The sequence below is a fragment of the Nicotiana attenuata genome, unplaced genomic scaffold (assembly GCF_001879085.1).
Source record: "Nicotiana attenuata strain UT unplaced genomic scaffold, NIATTr2, whole genome shotgun sequence".
NCBI lineage: Eukaryota > Viridiplantae > Streptophyta > Magnoliopsida > Solanales > Solanaceae > Nicotiana > Nicotiana attenuata.
Window position 1 is genome coordinate 41,179 of NW_017675160.1, and position 17,970 is coordinate 59,148.

At 35.3% G+C, this 17,970-nt stretch overlaps 1 protein-coding gene across 3 annotated transcripts; it reads right to left on the bottom strand.

Moving 5' to 3' along the window:
* Nucleotides 1-822: 822 nt before the first annotated feature.
* LOC109219755 lies at nt 823-4,105 on the bottom strand. Of its 3 annotated transcripts, none has more exons than XM_019384228.1 (3): nt 3,849-4,105; nt 3,586-3,747; nt 823-2,133 (listed from the first exon to the last, which is right to left on the bottom strand). In XM_019384228.1, the coding sequence occupies exon 3, from the start codon at nt 2,088-2,090 to the stop codon at nt 1,059-1,061; it is 1,032 nt and encodes a 343-aa protein (XP_019239773.1). In that variant the 5' UTR covers nt 2,091-2,133; nt 3,586-3,747; nt 3,849-4,105; the 3' UTR covers nt 823-1,058. The 3 variants fall into 3 exon arrangements, with proteins under 3 accessions (XP_019239773.1, XP_019239772.1, XP_019239771.1); XM_019384227.1 differs by having other exon boundaries at nt 823-2,980; nt 3,567-3,747; XM_019384226.1 differs by having other exon boundaries at nt 3,567-3,747; nt 3,849-4,104.
* Between the last annotated feature and the right edge of the window lie 13,865 nt (nt 4,106-17,970).

Here is a 17,970-nt window from a genome sequence, read left to right on the forward strand (position 1 = left end):
ATAAATTATTGAAGTGTTCCACTCTCTAAATTTTATTTCCAAAAGAAAAACTAAGCAAATTAATTTGGGTATATTTATATTTTTAAGAAGGAAAGGGAAGGAGGAGAAAAACAAGGTAAATACAAAACAAATCCTTTGACTTCTTTATGCCATAGAAAAATATTCTCTAATTCAAACTACTTTGTTTATAAGTTACAATGTGATAATCTGCAAAATTTGACATACTACAGAATATGTACTGTTTCGTCGTTCTTTTTTGTTTTTGTTTTTTTTATGCGAGTTAGTTCGAAAGTTGATGGTTACAAGCATTTTTATGGAATAACTTTAAATATCTCTACGGTGCAAGTACTCTCTCCGATGCATAATAAGTTAATTTTTTTGTTTTTTTTTTATTTTGGTCCAAAATAAGTGATCTTTTATATAATCAAGAAGGAATTATTTTGTTTTTCCAAAATTTTTCTTATTTAGATATCCCGATGTGTCAGGCTAACAATATGCAAATTTTGTTTACGGATAATTTAGTAAAATACCTATTTTTTTCTAGGAGTTAGGGGATCGGAGGGAGTAATAACTAGTGAATCTAAACGTGACACGTTTTGCTCTCAGAAAAGACTTGTGGAAACATAAATGAGTTTTGCCAACATAAAAAATTATGTGAAGAGTTTTAGCTGGTCTAAGTTAAGAGCTTGACGTTGCAAAGATGCACAAGTTAAACTGTCAATCAGTATTTAAGTCTCTCTTTTTTAATTTTATCTGGAGAAGTCACTTTATTTTTTCTTTTTATCTGGAGAAAACACTTCATATTTCATAAATTCAGCTAGTAAACAGAACTGATAATAATTTCGTGAGTAGACTATTCGTGTTCTTTAAAGCAGCAAAGTCAGAAGGAAAAGAAATGAAGAAAATGAACGACGACACTGTTCAGTTGAAAATACAAATAACAGAATTGAGTGGAAATTCCTTCATTCAGTAACGAAGATAAACCAGAAAACCGAAGAACTTCAACCTGAGACGCAAAGCTATGCAATACAATTAGAACCAAGCATTGATTCATTAGTTTAATGCCTGAAGAAGGAGCTAGGCATGCGCCTTGATGACCTATTTGTGTCTCTTGTAGTTGCTGGTCTTTCCTCCTGATTATCTGACGAAGTTGACCTCCAATCTCTCCTGTTATCGGATCTAGCACTAGTCCGTGATCGAGTAGGGCTCCTCCCACTATCAAACTCAGAAAACTCATCCACTGTCAAAGGCAAAAATGGAAAGTCGTTCAGGAAAGAAAAGGGGAGCTCAAATTCAAGATCCAGTAACAAGTTGCCATCTTCACTCAATCCATCCTCGGCCTCGGTGTACCCATCTAGGAGATCAAATAAACCACCATCAAGAGGCAGCTCAGTTAGGAGGTCATCTCCAGCAAAGTCATCACCAAATGGAGTCTGATATGCACTGAGAGTATCCCCAAAGTCTCTTTGAAGCTCCAACCTTCTCCAATCATACTGCCGTTGAGGGTCAGCCTTGGCGGGCCTGTCAGAGGGATGCTGAAGCCTGGCATGCTTTCTTAGTTCGCCATAATTGCCATTGAAATTGCACGTCTCCAAGGAACAACTCCTCTGTTTGGAATTCATGAATTTACGAGCAGCCTCTACAACAATCCATCCTTTAATCTGTCCCCGGCAAAGTGGGCAGACAAGCTCTGGTTGCTGTCCCCCAGTAGACCAGGTTGTTCTTGACAAAGGTTGTCCCTGACTTGCCCTGTGGAATATGGTCCCTGATATAGTACTTCCCTCTGGTTGAGCTTCTGATTGTGTTCCAGATGATAATTTACAAAATTGATCTAGACAATTTGAATGACGGTAACTTGTGTCACACATGTAAGGCAGACAACCCTTATCCCGTGATGAACAAAGTAGAAGGACACAATTGTGCGGATGCTCCATACAAATAGGGCACCTAGCTTCTTTCCATTCTCTTTCATTCCCTACTGGTGGCAAGGAACTCTTTAACTCTTGCTCAGTATTCTTTGAGCTACAAGCATAAGGAGATGCCCTTGCCCCGTTTAAGGATGAGGAATTCACCCTTCTATCTTTCGGCATGCTGAGCTGTTGGAAGTCACTAGATTTCTACTTCTATGCTATACTGCTTCAAAAATTGGCAAAAGAAAAATAAGATAACGACCACTCATAGCTAACCATCAATGCACATGTGAAACACCATCACTTCTATAATTATAGAGTGACATTATCTATCTGCTGTTCACGGAGAGGGAGGAGCATGGCACTGATGTAGAGGAAAAACAAGCAAACAATGTACTCCCATTTAAGCATTCCCATTTCTAATCTTACAAATAATTTTTTGAAAAGAATTACAACAACAACAACATACCCAGTATATTCCCACATGTGGGGTCTGGGAGGGTAATGTGTACGCAGACCTTAAGCCTACCTTGTCAGATAAAGAGGTTGTTGCCAAGAGACCCTCGGCTCAAGTGGATGTGGAAGTTAATTAAAAAGCAACTCAATTCTAGATGTCAGATCAATGCACTAAGCCTTGACAATGGAATATCATTTTTTTTATAAGGTACAACGGAATATCATATTTAAATCTTCAGTTCACAAATAAAGGTTCCTCATCTATTGAAGTGTTCTTCACCCTTTCCCTTGAGGTTAGTCAAGTTAACTCCCATTTATTACTACCACATGGTTAATTATACAGCACCATATCAATAAAACCACTAAGGACTAAGAAATGAATCATATAGATGCATAAACCACATGGTTAATTATACAGCACCATATCAATAAAACCACTAAGGACTAAGAAATGAATCATATAGATGCATAAACCCCTAAATTTTCCAAAGCTAGGCCATTAGCAAAGAACTTCTGTGATCTAGCATTAGCTATTAAGTATAACTTATCTGTGTATCCATGCATGCTTCCAAATTCCATAGATCGTCTCCTTAGGCTATTTATACTACATAAGCCTGGAATAGGAGGGATGCAGTAAGTTGCCAATATAAAACATGTTTAGTAATGATTAATCCTCTGAATGGATATCCAGGTAGACCACATCAACTGTTAAACTGAGAGACATTCTTCAGACACAGTCAGTTAAAACTTTAAAACTTCTCCTCAGAAATCACCGGTTACCAAATAACCAAAATGAACATTCTAACTGAAAGAAAGCAAAAAGTCTTTGTTGGACTATGGAGAAAAAGAAACAATTGAATTGATGCTCAAAACAGGGTTCCCTACTGGTCAAATAGTTGGAGACCAAGGCTCCAATCCTAGCATAGAGGACAGTCTAACCTCGTGTATAGAACTACTGAGAGAAGATAGCAGATACCTAATAAAGTAGGTAACAATTTAATTGATGAAATTCAATATATGGCTCTATTAAAATCATCATTAAATCAAAGAGAAAAAAAATAAGCATCATCTAACATGAGATAATATCTATAGTTCTTTCCATTTTTGTCCCTAATTATGATTTACACTAGAATCAAAATAGCAGAAACTAAAAAACCATGAATTTCTCTAACCGATAAGGTCATTCAGAAAAAAACGTACACTTATATGATGAAATAACCTTTGCTTTGTCGACTTTGCAAAGGCTGGTTTGAAAGCAAGAGATCTTTGACGGAGCTGAATTAGATCTCAATTGACGGAATAAAGGCGGCCAAAATCAACGCCAGCTGGTCGACGGAGAGGAACCACCGGAAAATGATATTTTTACCAAACTATGCTCACCCTGATTAATCCATTTGAGAATAATTATATAATTAAACATTGATTTACAAGTTAAAGCTCAAAGATGGATATGAAAACAAACTTTCAATTAAAATGACGAACCTGCAACTAGGTTTACTAGGTCAAGGCTGAACAGTCACCAGGTGGAGCTTACAAAAATTTCCAGAGCCAAATTTGAGGAATCGTCAAATTAGATACCGAATTTTTATGTGGAGTAGGAAAGCTCCAAAGGACCAAATTGTCCTAAAATTGGTCTTAATTCATGACCTTGAAATTTAACGAGGCGCCGCCGCGGGCAACCGGCAGAAACCACTTCGTGGGACTATAGGCAAGAATTGCATTGGCGGATAATCATTTAATATAAATATATGATGACAGAATGATTTTTTCAATTTACATACTTAAACAATGTATAGCAAATAACTTTTTGTTATGAAATACATATTTATATGGATGTCCACTAATCAAATATAACTTCACTAGGGGTGTTTACGGTTCGTCTAGTCGGTTTTTGATTAAAACCAAAACCAAACCAATTTAATCGGGTTTTAAAATTTTAAAACCAAAACCAAACCAAATTAAATACAAACCATCGGTTATATTGTTGTTGGTTTGGTTCGGTTTGGTTCGGTTTTTCGGTTCTTAGTAAGCTAATGATAAGTCGATAATATTAAAACAACACTAGACAACAATCTGAAAATAATTTGCCAAATTTATGCTTTTTATATATTTCTTTGAGAACTGAAAGTTTATTTACATGTTTATATGAAAAGAATGAACAAAAAACAAACTAAAAATTTGCTTTCTCAAGCTTTAGCCATTGTTGTCTTGCAATTTGAATGTGCTTTCTTTACTCTTGTGGTGATTTTTTTAACTCTTCTTTTAGGCAAAAGTATGTGCGGAGGATTAGAGAATTAGAGTCTATTAATGAAAAGAAAATTGGTCGAATCCTATTGTTTTGGGCTTAGACAATCTTTTAAAATATAACAGGATAAACCAAAATTCAAAATAACAATTAAAATTATTAACAAAAAGATATTATATTGTATATAAATAATTATTAAATTTTGTATATACTTAATCGGTTTGGTTCGGTTTATTTTTCGGTTTTTTAAAATAGAACCAAAACCAAACCAAATATTATCGGTTTTTAAAATTTAAAACCAAAACCAATCCAAATCAAAAAAAATATCGGTTTACTTAATCGGTTTGGTTCGGTTTTCCGTCAAACCGTGAACACCCCTAAACTCCACTACTCTTCTCCATTACGTAGATAACCTACATAACCTACCCATGTTTAATGGCATACTTATGGAATTCTTTTGGTACCTCTATGTTGTACTATAAATAGAGGATGAGAACTCATTTTGTAAGACACTTGAATACATAGAAGAAATAAGATTCTCTCCTCTCTTCCTCTCTACATTGTTGTCTACTTTATTATTCTATATTGTTACTTTGAGCTAAGTTCCGTAACACGTTATCAGCACGAGTCTCTATCCAATTGAGTTACTACATCTACAAAATTGTCTTACATCAGAAAAAGCATATGTCTGCTGTGCCTGATATTCCTCTGGAAGAGATGAGTTTTTCTTTTCCATTTAGCAATTTCAAATAATGGTATGAAATATAATAAAAGGAATAACAAGGTTGAGGAGACTAGTACATCGTGAAAAGGCATATAATGCTAAGATACGTTTTCTAATTTATTTTTTTTAATAATTCATTTTCTTGTTAGTTTTTCTCAAAGGTTCTTTATTTGTCGGAAAAGTTTCCAATACTAAGTATTACTTTGTAAAGTTGAAAATACTTAGATGTAAATTAATTTCTACTCCATGTTTTTCTTTCTAATATTTATTGTAAGTTTAGTCTAATATCTTTCACCTAATGTTCAAGTTAGATGTTATATGAGAATCAGAAGCATATAATGATGCAGCTAAATGTTACATACTAAACCAGAGACCAAAGATGTACATAAATTAAGGAGCTACGCCAGCTTTTGCAAAGTGATTTGAAGAACTTTGATTTCTTTGTTACCAGTAAATAGAAACTTATTGTGTAACACATATATGAGTTTACTTTTATTACTATTAAAAGTAGTATACCATGAAAGTCTCAAGGGTGAGTCTACTTTGGCATATTATGCCATTAATTAAGGATAAGACGGTGGGTTCAAGTCCCAACGCACCATGAGGGTAAGACATCGGGTTTTGAGTCCTGATGATTCATGATTGTAAAAGTTGGGTTCGAGTCCCAACTCATTATGGCCTAACATGTCTTTACATGGGTCAGGCATTGGGTTTGAGTTCCAATGCACCATATGGATGACATAGTGATGACTAAAGAAAAATAATATATTTTTCATGGAAAAGCATGAATCTTGTCCCTACTTGATTTGCACCATTCTTGAAGCGAATGTGGTAGCAATGCATAATAAGTAAATGAAGACAAGCGGTTGACCAATGAACATGGGCGTGCCATTGATCAAATAATAATAGTCATCATTATGGTAATTGTAAAAATGAGAACAATAAGGGTTCTCGAAGTAATCCTTCAATAGGTGAAGGAAATATTTACCATCAAATTGGTATGAAAAATTTATAAAGCACGTCGCGATAATTATACTCCATTCTTTGAAGAGAATGTGACTTGTGCATTGAGAATGCAGATTCATTCCTGAAGGTGAATGAAACAATATGTGATAAAAGTAATGAATAAAGACGTGCAATGCATGATTGGATACACACCACAACTCACCTCTAAGGGAGGTTTGAGAGAAAGAGAAATAATGAATATTACTGTGTGATTACATGAATATGTCATTGGTCGCGTACATGTGGTACGCCAAAAATAATTTGACATGTCTTATAAAAAGTTATTAAAGGCAAAAGTAAAGCAAGAAATAATTTTGCTTATGATGATTTTGACCATGACAATTATTATGATATGATTTTCTCCGTGAAGGAGACATTCACCATATGGATGGTGTGACAAAAGATCTTGTAGTACAAAATCAATTAAGAGCTCCGGAAGAGCTAATTTATTACTACCCGGATGAATGAAATTGTTCATGACATTGATATTGTAGTAAGTCTCAAATGGAATTTTTAAGTTTCAAATATATTAGCCAAAATAGTTGGCATATTGAGACTATAAATGAAAGGAAGATTGAATATCTTCATATTACTATAATCATACCGGGTAAATATAAAAGGTTACCCGATTTTTCTTTTATTTGTACTACACAAGTATAAGCATGATGGTGGAATCGCATGCCACGAGTAAACTAGAGGTTTACTGAAACAAATATTAGTTGGCATGAACGGGTTGGCCATCCCGGTTCAATTATGATGCAGAAATTAATTGAGAATTCACATTGGCATATATTGAAGAAATAGAAGATTCTTCAAGAATTCTCTTGTGCTGCTTATTCTCATGATATACCAGTTAAGGTTGGGATTGAATCCCTTAAGATCTGGAACGAATAAAAGGTGATATATATATATATATATATATATATATGTATATATGTGTGTGTGTGTGTGTGTGTGTGTGTCCAGTCACCTGCCATGTGGACCGTTTACTATTATATGATTTTAATAGATGCATCTATTGTATGGTCATATGTGCGTTTGTTGTCAACTTGCAGTTTGGATTTTGCAAGATTGATTGCTCAAATTATTAGAGCAGAGTCCAGAATATAAATTTATCTTGATAATGCTGGTTTAAATCTAAGTTGGTTTAGCAGATATTGTATGCCTCCAATTATAGCTAAACCATTGGTTATGAGAACAAAATTACAAAAAGGAAATTTGGTATGAGATGTATTATTTAATATAGAGCAGCACTTGTACGCATCTAGCCAAGTTATGATAAATTCTCCCCGTCACAATTGGTTCAGGGTCAGGAACCAAATAATTTCCATCTTGAAATATAGATGTGCTATATGATTTAATTGTGACACCACAATGCACAAAGATGGGTTCCCAAATAAGGTTGAGAAATGTGTTGGTGATCCTAACATTAGGGGGAGAAAATAGGCAGCTGAAACAGTGATACGTGGAATGAATTAATATGAATACATCTAGATCCTCGTACAAGAAAATGTGAACTTATGTGAACTTGAAGTTCAAGTGATAATTCATTTCTAAAATATTGCCAGGAGCATTTGCTGACCCAAGGCTAAATGTAATATTTCAGCTGTTAATGCACCAAAATAGAATAAAGTCCATGATGGACAGAGTTTATGACACGCATGAAGCGTAATAGACTAATCGGTTCCAAAGATAAAACTCCTTGAAGAAGGAGAGGAGCAAATGTTCAAGATGGTCACAATAAGGAGGCAAGTGCTTTATAAGAGCACCATGACATAACACTTTATAAGACCTCATGGGAGAGGCTCAGGTACCTGAAAATAATGAGATAAAGATATCTCAATAAGTTATGTCTTTAGTGGGTAATGACAGAACCGATGTAAAATGATCATTGACGATATTGTTTATATAATGTAGCGCCCAATATTATTAATATTGACGAGGATGTTGAGCTCAAATCTGTCATGGAATTTGGATAGATAAATGATTGGCCAAATGAAAAATATGCAATGAAAATTGTTTTCATCAGAAAAATATGAAGTTGGACGAATAGTCCCAACAACTGAAAGTATAATGGCTATATGGAGATATTGAAATATGATTAATATTATATTGCAAAAGGAATCATTGATATAGATTTGTTTATTCTAACAAATATTGTCAAGGTTTTGTTGGTTATACAAATGCATGTGAGGACGTGTGACTTTTCTTTGGAGAGACGATTCCAATAATATTGAATACGATGATGCTTGCATAGCTCAATTAAAATAACGATATATTGAAGAAGACAAAATAAAGCACATTTAGCCAAAGTTTCTTTGCAGAGACGATCTTCAATAGAATAATGAAATAGATGTTCAAGAAATTCCTTCAAGTGATAATTTGGCGAAATAATTCACGAAGGAATTGCCGATCTCAATATTAGAGAAGTTGTTATACAAGCTTGGAATTCGGCATCTCCGAGAAATAAATTGATATTTTCATCAGGGGGAGGCAAATACGCGTTGTACTCTTTTTCCCTTAGCTAAGGTTTTATCCCACTGGGTTTTCCTGGCAAGGTTTTTAATGAGGCGGCAAGTAATGCGTATTACAAGATATGTGTACTCTTTTTCCTTCACCAAGATTTTTTCCTCCATGGTTTTTTCTTAATAAGGTTTTAACGAGGCACATTATCTATGGACATCCAAGGGGGAGTGTTATGAAATGCATATTTATATGGATGTCCACTAATCAAATATAACTCCCACTACTCTTCTCCATTATGTAGATAACCCCCACTACTTCTCACTATTATTGTTGTAACTCTCTCACCTTCATAACCTACCCATGATCTTCCTCCATGATCTCAAATGTTTAATGGTATACTTATGGAATTCTTTTGGTATACCTCTATGTTGTACTATAAATAGAGGATGAGAACTCATTTTGTAAGACACTTGAATACATAGAAGAAATAAGATTCTCTCCTCTCTTCCTCTCTACATTGTTGTCTATTTTATTGTTCTATATTGTTACTTTGAGCTATGTTTCGTAACATTTTTCTTATTTTATGCCTTATTAAGGACATTTTCTTGAACAATTAAATATAAGTATCTTTCAAATGAGTTTGATAGTTATGAACTTTTTTAAACTATCAATATATAAAAGTTGATGGCTATGGGTGAAAATATTTTCTTGAAAATATATAAAAGATTTTTTTTACTTATTTTATGTTGTTTGGTTAGGTAGCAAAAAATATTTTAAAACATATATAATTTAGGCAAAAAAATATGAAAGACGAAATGCGTAAGGACGGGAGAGGGTGGTAGGTCAGACTGAGGAAGATTGAAAAATAATTTTGAAAAATACTTTTCTTTCTTTTTGTAGCGAAGTCGTTTCCTCCAAGTTCATGAGAAAAATATTTAAACCAACCAAATATTAAAAAATAAAAATATTCAAAAAATATTTCCTTAGTACCAAACAACCCTATGTCTCTTTATTTTTTCTTTTGGGAAAATTATATATGATCGAACATCCAAATTAGTTAATCTACATGTCACAAGTGGAAAAGTTAAAAACGAGTCAATACTCAATACTCCCTCTGTCTCATATTACTGTGAGCACGTGATTTTTGCCTCACATGAATTACTCCTACAGAATTCCAAAAATTAGATTTTTTCTTTTCATTGTTTGTTATTTTAGGAATTATTGTAGAATTTTCCTGATTGTTTGCATTTTGTGTGCATGTTTAATTTTACTTAATTCATAAAAATACAAAAATATGTTGCATTTGCATTTAGGATTTAATCTCATATTTTTAAGATAGTTAGTAAATTAGTTTGTTTTATAAAAATGGAAAAATCACAAAAAATAATTCATTTTTGCATTTTTTTAATATTTAGCTTCGAATTTTGTAGTTTTTCTTTTAAATTGGTTTTAATTAATTGTGGTAATTATTATTTAGAGTTTATTAATTTAATTTGGTAGGGTAATTTGATTTAGGAATTAATTTAGGTTTTATTTTTAATTTTAATTTAAAAAAAATAGAAAAGAAATAAAAAAAAGAAAGAAAGGGAAAAGAATGAGAAGGATCAGATTTTGGGCCAAATCAGTTAGAAGTCCCCAAGCCCAATTTAATTACACCCTGAACCCGTTTAAACCAGGCCCAGATCAGCCAATACCCGGTCCAGCCCCACTTTCCAACCAAACGACGCCGTTTCGGAATCCCTTCATCTCAACCGTTGATCTCTTTCAATCTAACGGATCGGAACTCGACCCCTCCCCGTATAAAACTGTCCGAAGCAGCCCTACCCCCCTCAGAACCCCCCCCCCCCGAACTCCTCATTGTCTCTAGCCCAGTAACCCTAGAGACGCCACCCTCAAATTCCAACCGCCTCCGCCGGCGGTGCCACCACCAAACCACCTCAAAACAACACCATGGAACCCTCACAGCCTCCCCTCTCCCATTCTCCAAGTATTTTCCCTCGAATCACCCTGGAGCTCCTCGAATCTTAAATCAAAGATTCGAACCCTAAATTCCCAAAAACCTAAATCAGTGTGCCTTTTGAAGATTTGAAGTCGAAATTGGTTTTATTCATGTGTTTTCATTTGAGAACACGTGATTAGAGCCTATTTCGGTCAAAATCGAAAGCTCGAGGTTTGAATTCAAGTTTAGGCCCGTCCAGTTTCTTTAGGTTTTTTCAGTCTCTTTTCATTTTTTCTTGCATGTTTCTTCTTTCTTTTTTTTTTAAGATCATTTTCATCTCTTTTTCTGTTTTCTCTTTTCTTTTCTTCGTTATGTGTTCATCTTTCCGTTTGTTCTGTCTGCATAATTAGCTTAATATTAAGTTTAGCTTATTTGTTTTATTAATTAGTTCATTTCTCTTTTCTTTTGTTTCACATTAAAGGGTTACTGGTTTTTCTTTTGGGAGATTCTGGTTAGCCCGTTAAATTATGATGGCTAATTAGGGCTCGATTTGATTTCTGAAATCAGAAAGCCCAAAAGGGATTTGACCTGGGTTATACAGACCCACAACAATTTGATTTGGGTTTAGCTTGACCCATATTGGTCTGGTTTTTGAAGTAAAAATAGGTCTCTTAAAGGGTAATCTAGGAATTGTAAGTAGAGAATCTCTCTATAACTGAAATAGGAAGCTTCCCAGAAGCTGTCATTGGGGCTTATGTGAAAACTGAGTTTTTAAGTTAAGGACATTTAAGCAAAAAATAAAAATTTCAAAAGGATTTAGGTGCAAAACTTAGCTTATTTCTGCAACCCTAAAACCTTGCCTATAAAGGCACCTTTTCTTCAAGCTCAAGTCAGATTTTAGAAGAAAATTAGAGATAAAATTCTGCAAAACTAAAACGGCTAAAAAACTCTGAAGCAACACTGATTTCCCGGCATTTTCTTTGTTGAACATTGCTCAAAAATTCTACTTAGTTTAATTTTCTGATCCTCTTCATTAGTTAGAACCTCTAAGAACCTCAAATTCTGCACCTGGGGTGAAGATGGTTTGATTTTTGGGGTTTTAAAAGTTGGTTTTGAGCTGCTGTGGGGTTTACTGTTTCACTGCTGTTGCTGGGCTCTGTTCTGCTGTTGTCTGCTGATTCATTACTTCCCCTTGTTTTCTCTTTTAATTCCCAGGTACATACTCTTGGGCTCTATTGATTGTGAAGTTAGATTTGAAGAATGAAATGAAAAGCAGAAGTTTAAAGCATAACATCAGTTTTATTTGTGATTCATTCGTATATTTTGTTTTGATATTATGTTTCTTTTTAGTAGCTTGAAGTGTTGTATTATCTAGTTGAGTCTTGTTTGGACAGTGAGTTTTACTATTGTATTTAACTTGGGGCCATTATGAAAACCTGGGAAACAATTTGTTTAGCTGAGTTAGTAGTTTAGATTATATATTCGATCATATTAAATCCTGTAATGTGGACTGCATTGGGTATTTTCTGCTATGTAGTTCATTTAAATTGTTGTCACACATTTGTGGTGTTTGGATGGTGCATTGTTCGTGTAATTGGGTAGCTGAATGTTTCTCTTAAGGTCAGTGTGTATAAAATCATGTTAAGAGAAAATGAAATGGTCTAGGTTGCTTCAAAAGGTAAAAGCATGCATTGATTTACTTTTGGATGGCATGTGAATATGTTTAAACTTAGAATTGGTATTTGAAATTCAGAATGCTCGGCTAGTCGATTTGGGTTAGATGGTTAAAAATGCAGAGGTAAAAATGTTGGTCCAATGGCATGTTTCATTTAGTCTTTTTGGGTTTGTATTCTAATTGGTTTTGTGTCATCGATTGGTTTCTGAAAGTTGGGCTTAAGGTTGGCCCAACCAATGGATGTTCCGTCTCATTACTCGTTTGTGAGTTCGATTCCTTGGACGTCCATTCTTCATTAAGAATTGGGCTTGTTCAGGCCCAAGCCTGAAGGCATTCTAAATGGGTTCGGATAGTTGCTGTTTGCTAAAACGATTTGTCATTGAATTGATTGGTCTTCTAATACGACGTTTGTTAATTATTAAGTAGGATCGAACTTTTAGTTGGAAATAATTAAGAATCCCTTTTAAGTTTTTCCCTTAATTAATTAGTTCTCTTAAAAATAGATTTGAGGCGTGCCATATTAAGTAAGACATAGTTATGGCCCTCAAAAGCTTGAATTCCCTTTAAAATTGGAATTGAGGTGCGTCGTGCCAAATAAAATCTCAAAGTGCATGGCCCTCGCTTAATTAATATTTTAATCCTTAAGAATCGAGGTGCGCCATTTAGTTGAATTTTCCATGGCCCTTGCAAAGTTGAAAGTGCGTAGTTGCTTTAGGCGCGCTATTTTAAAAAAAATTACTTTCCTAAACTCGGGTGTGCATTTCATGTGACCCAAATCCAAATCTCAACAACGTTAAATAAAATGTGTCGCGAACGCGGGTGCATTTCATGTGGCGTGGTCCAAAGACATGTTTTAGATAACGTTGAATCTTCCTAAAATTAATTAAAAGTGGCTAATAAGTTAAAATTATACCATAGGCTAAAACATGTATTAAAATCAGATAATAGGCCAATTATGATAGTTTAAGCGACCGTGCTAGAACCACGGAATCCGGGGGTGCCTAACACCTTCCCTCGGGTTAACAGAATTCCTTATTCAGAATTTCTGGTTCGCAGACTTCAAATGGAAAGTCGAATTTTCCTCGATTTGGGATTCTAAAATAAACCGGTGACTTGGGAAGCCAGAAAACAAACAATCCCAAGTGGCGACTCTGAACAAAAAATGAATAAATAATCCCATACAAATAATGTCACTTAAATTGGAGAAACTCCCTTATACCACCTTCGGGTGTGTAAAAAAGGAGGTGTGACAGCTCTGGCGACTCCGCCGGGGATCCAAACCCAGAACTTCGGTTCAGGGTTTAAGAATTCGAGCTTAGAATAGCTGTTGTAGTTGGCTTTATTTATTATCTGATTTTGAACATGTTTGAGCCTAATATGCTAAATGCCGCTTTTACCGCTTTGATATTTTGTGGACTGTATATAAAACTGTTACGAAACCCTCTTCTCTCTGAGTCTTCTAAATCATCTGGGAAGTGTGCACTTCATGTGACTTCTTTTCTGTTAGAGTCTTATCCCAATTTTAGAACGAGGTTCGGACAAGTTGCAAAGCCGGTGAAGCTTCTGTATTCCAGGTACGCTGCCCCCCCCCCCCCCCCCCCCGGCTCGAGCTGTCCGCTCGGGTAAGCCGGGTCTAGAACAATAAACCCAGGTTTTAAACCTAGTATAACAAAACCTCATGCCGGATCCCTAGTAGGAACGTTTGTTTGCATCACGTGCATTTAACTTTGGAGACTCAACACAGGGGTTGGGTCTGTCTAGGACAGGTGTACCCGAAATGAAATGACCATCCTGATGCATCTTACGTGCTACTTGCGCATTTGTTCGTTCGGATTGCATGTAATAGGGAAAGAAAATCAAAAAAAAAACCAACAAAAAAAAAAGAAAAAAAAACCAAGAGTGAGGTAGGTATTTAGAAAATTCTGAAACTTTGCCGAAATTCTGAAAAAAGAAAAGTCATTTCAAAATGAGCCAAAATTTTCAAGTGCCATGTTTGTGAGCACGTGATTTTTGCCCTATATGAATTATTCCCAAAAATTCAAAACAAAAACATAAATATTTTACTTTTATTATTTTTACAATTGTGTGGATGTTTGGGACATTTTGTGGTAATTGTTTGCATTTTCGTTGTGCATGAAAAATATGAAAAAAATATATTTGGCTTTTGCATTTAGGATTTAATTTCACATTTTAGGATTAATTAGTAGAAAATAACGAAAATGATTCTTTTGGCATTTATACTCTTAATTGTCTTGGTTTGCGTTTAATTAGAAATTAGGGTATTTGGAAATTAGAAAATATAATTTTTTAGTGTCAATTTGGTTTTTGAGTTTTGATTTAGCATTTCAAAAAAATCAGAAAATAAATAAAAGAAAAAGTGAAAACAATTTTTAAAAAAAAAGAGAGAGGAAAGGTTGTCTTAAGAAAATACCCGGAATTGGGCCATTTTAGTTAAGATTTCGCCTGGCCCAAGTTAAATCACAACCATTTGACCCAAGCCCAGACCAGTTAGTCCAAGCCCAAGTGTCACCGGTCCAGTCCCACACCCCCACCAAAACGACCTCGTTTCGTCAAGGTTAATCATGTCCGTTGATTCTCCTTCATCCAATGGACGAGAACTAACGGTGTTGTCGCTATATAAGTGTCCGAATCCCTCACCCCCCTCCTCATCGTCTCCATCTTTCCCATTCATCAGAAACCCAACCCCAAAACCCTAGCGCCGCCCTAAAATCATCTTCGCCTCCGGTGGCGGCGCCGGCTCCGTTCACCACCGCACGAACACCCTAGTGTCTCCTCACTCTCCACACCCTTAATTCATAGTCAAGTTCCTTCGAACATGCCTTGAATTCGTCGAATTTGAGTTTGAAGCTAAGAACCCTAGCCGCCGCCTTAGGTCTCTGGCGGCGGCGCCACCTCAAATCATCCCCAAAATCGCACCCTATAGCCTCCGTGACCCCCTCATCCTGAGTCCCAAGCCAAAATCCCTCAAATCTAAGAAGAGCCTCGTAAATCGCAGATCTAGGGTTTGAGGTCTTAGCCCGTTTATGGGGTTTTAAGGATTCAACTTATTTTAAATTAATGTTACATGTTTATTTCAGACGAAATAGACATGCAACATTCATTGAAAATCAAGGTTCAAGGTGAGCATGGTTGAAGACCCATCACCAGTGAGTTCTTCAATTTTTCTTTTCTTATGTTAATTCCTCTACCATGACTGTTTGGGTTCGATTAATTGATTTGGATGGTCGTTTTGTTTGGGTCAGTAGTCAAGTTTATTTCTCTTTGTTTTCAGTCGTTCATTTCATCTTATTTTGGGTTCTAATAATCAGTAACAGGAGTTTGTTCTTTTTAATATGTTTCTCTGATTAATAAAATTGGTAGCGTGTTTTCTTGTGTTAATCTGTAATTAGTGTTTTAGGGTTGTAAATGGCGATTAGTTTAATTTGATTGATATTTCTGCCTATTGCAATTTGATTCTGTGGCTGTTAGTTTTCTTAGTTTGATTGGTTAATGGTAGTGGGTAATCTGAAAATCAGTAGGTAGTTTAGATTAAGAGTTATGTTTGAATTTGATTCTAGCTGATTAATTTGCAAACTAACTACTTGAACCATGGTTGTTTAGTTAGTTAACAAGGCTGGGGTTGGGTTAATAATTTCAGGACTAAGGTAGGGGCAATAAGGGTAGTTTACTTAGGGAATAGGATAGCAACTGAATTTTGAACTCCCTAGAAGTCTCTAGAATGGGGTTCAATTTAGCATTTCAGGAAATCTATAGTATAACTTGAGTAACAAGTCATAAAATAAAGGACTAAATAATCAAAATCTGAAAATAAAAGAGGGGGAAAGGTGTGAGTGAGATCTAGAAGCTTCCCCCTGAGGTTTTGCCTATAAAAGGCAGCTTATTTACCTTCATTAGCAAGTTTGGAGCCTCTCAAAAATTCCCTCTCATTCTCCACAAGTTTCAGATCTGAAATTTGAAATCCAAACTTCAAATCTTCAAAAATCAAAAAACAAACAGAAAAACAATAGACAAAATCCAAAAAATACGATTACATTGCATTTTACAGAGTAATTTTGAGTTTTAGGCGTTGATCTTCATCTATTCTAATTGCTGGAGCTTTTCTGAAATACACTGGTTCCATTTTAGGTGGGTTTTGGGTCTAATCGAGTCAATTTGGGCCATCAGTTGAGTGCTGTACTTCTGTAGTGTAGTCCTGGGTTTGGTAAAGTTGTTCTGGTTCATCAATTCCTCCTATTTGCTGTTTCAAAATTCTGCAAATCATTTCTGGATCTGTGAGACTATTCTGGGCCCGAAATTGGTTTGTTGTTGTTTGATCTTGCTGTCTACTACTGCTGCTGACTTTTCCCTCTTTCAATTTTGATTTGAATTCCAGGTACAAGCTTTAAACTCCTGGTAACATGTAATCGAGTTGACTGAATCAAATGGAAAGGGCCTCTTAGCTCTTCTGCTTGCTGATCTTGTTCTTCCCTTCTTCATTTGTGTATTAGTCGATAATTTAGCTCATTTAAAGTTGAGTAGCATAACATTGTAATTCTGTTAGGACAAGTTGTATGTCTGGACTAAGAACAGTGTGAAAGTCGTATTGTGCATCACCATGTGTTAATCTGAAATCAAAGGCTTGAAAATAGGTGACTAGTTCAAACTTCAGTAGCTAAAAGCATTGTGAAATCCTGTTTGGTTAAACGTTAGTTATCATCATATCAACTCACCAGTATGTTAATTAAGTATAGCTGGATGGGATAGATTTTCAGATTTGTATAATGGTGATCTTAGGTTGATAATTGCAATAGCACATTAATGAATTGCTTTTCGCCAGTAGGTGATAATTACCTTGAATAGTCCTAATTCACTCTAATCATTGGTGTTATCCATAGCCTTTATTAGTGAAACGCATGAATCAATGCGTATAGACTATAATTGAGACTTAGCAAATTTTGTTTGTGAAGCACAAAGTTTGGGCCGTCCAGTCCGTGAAAGTGGATCAGTACGCCCAGGTCTAATTAGATATTGGGTACATGAGCTATTACAAGCCCAGGCTGTCCAATTCTTGTATAATGAAGCCTGGGCTGTTTTGAACCCATTGCTGAAAACGTCCGGCCCTTCTCATGTAGTTATTGGGCCTATTTGCTGAAATCGAAATATTGGAATTTTGGGATCCTTCAAACATATTAATTAGTTAGGACTTCTTCTTTTATTATTAGAGACAAAAAATATAGAAAATCATAGTTGCTTTAGGATTGCCCTTTAATGAATAAAAATGAGCCTCGCCTCGCCAAATAGAACGCATAAATCGCGGGGCCCTCTTTAAATGTATATACTAAAATATTTAGAATTCGGGACGGGCCGTTTAGCGAATTTCACGGCCTTCCCCAAAGATAATAACACGTTAGTTGCTTTAGGTCCGTTACTTAAATAATTGTACCTTCCTAAATACGGGTGCACATTTATGTGACCCAAATCCAAATCTCAACGAAGTCGAAATGTGTCAAAAATCGCGGGTGCATTTATGTGACGCGGTTCGAGACATGT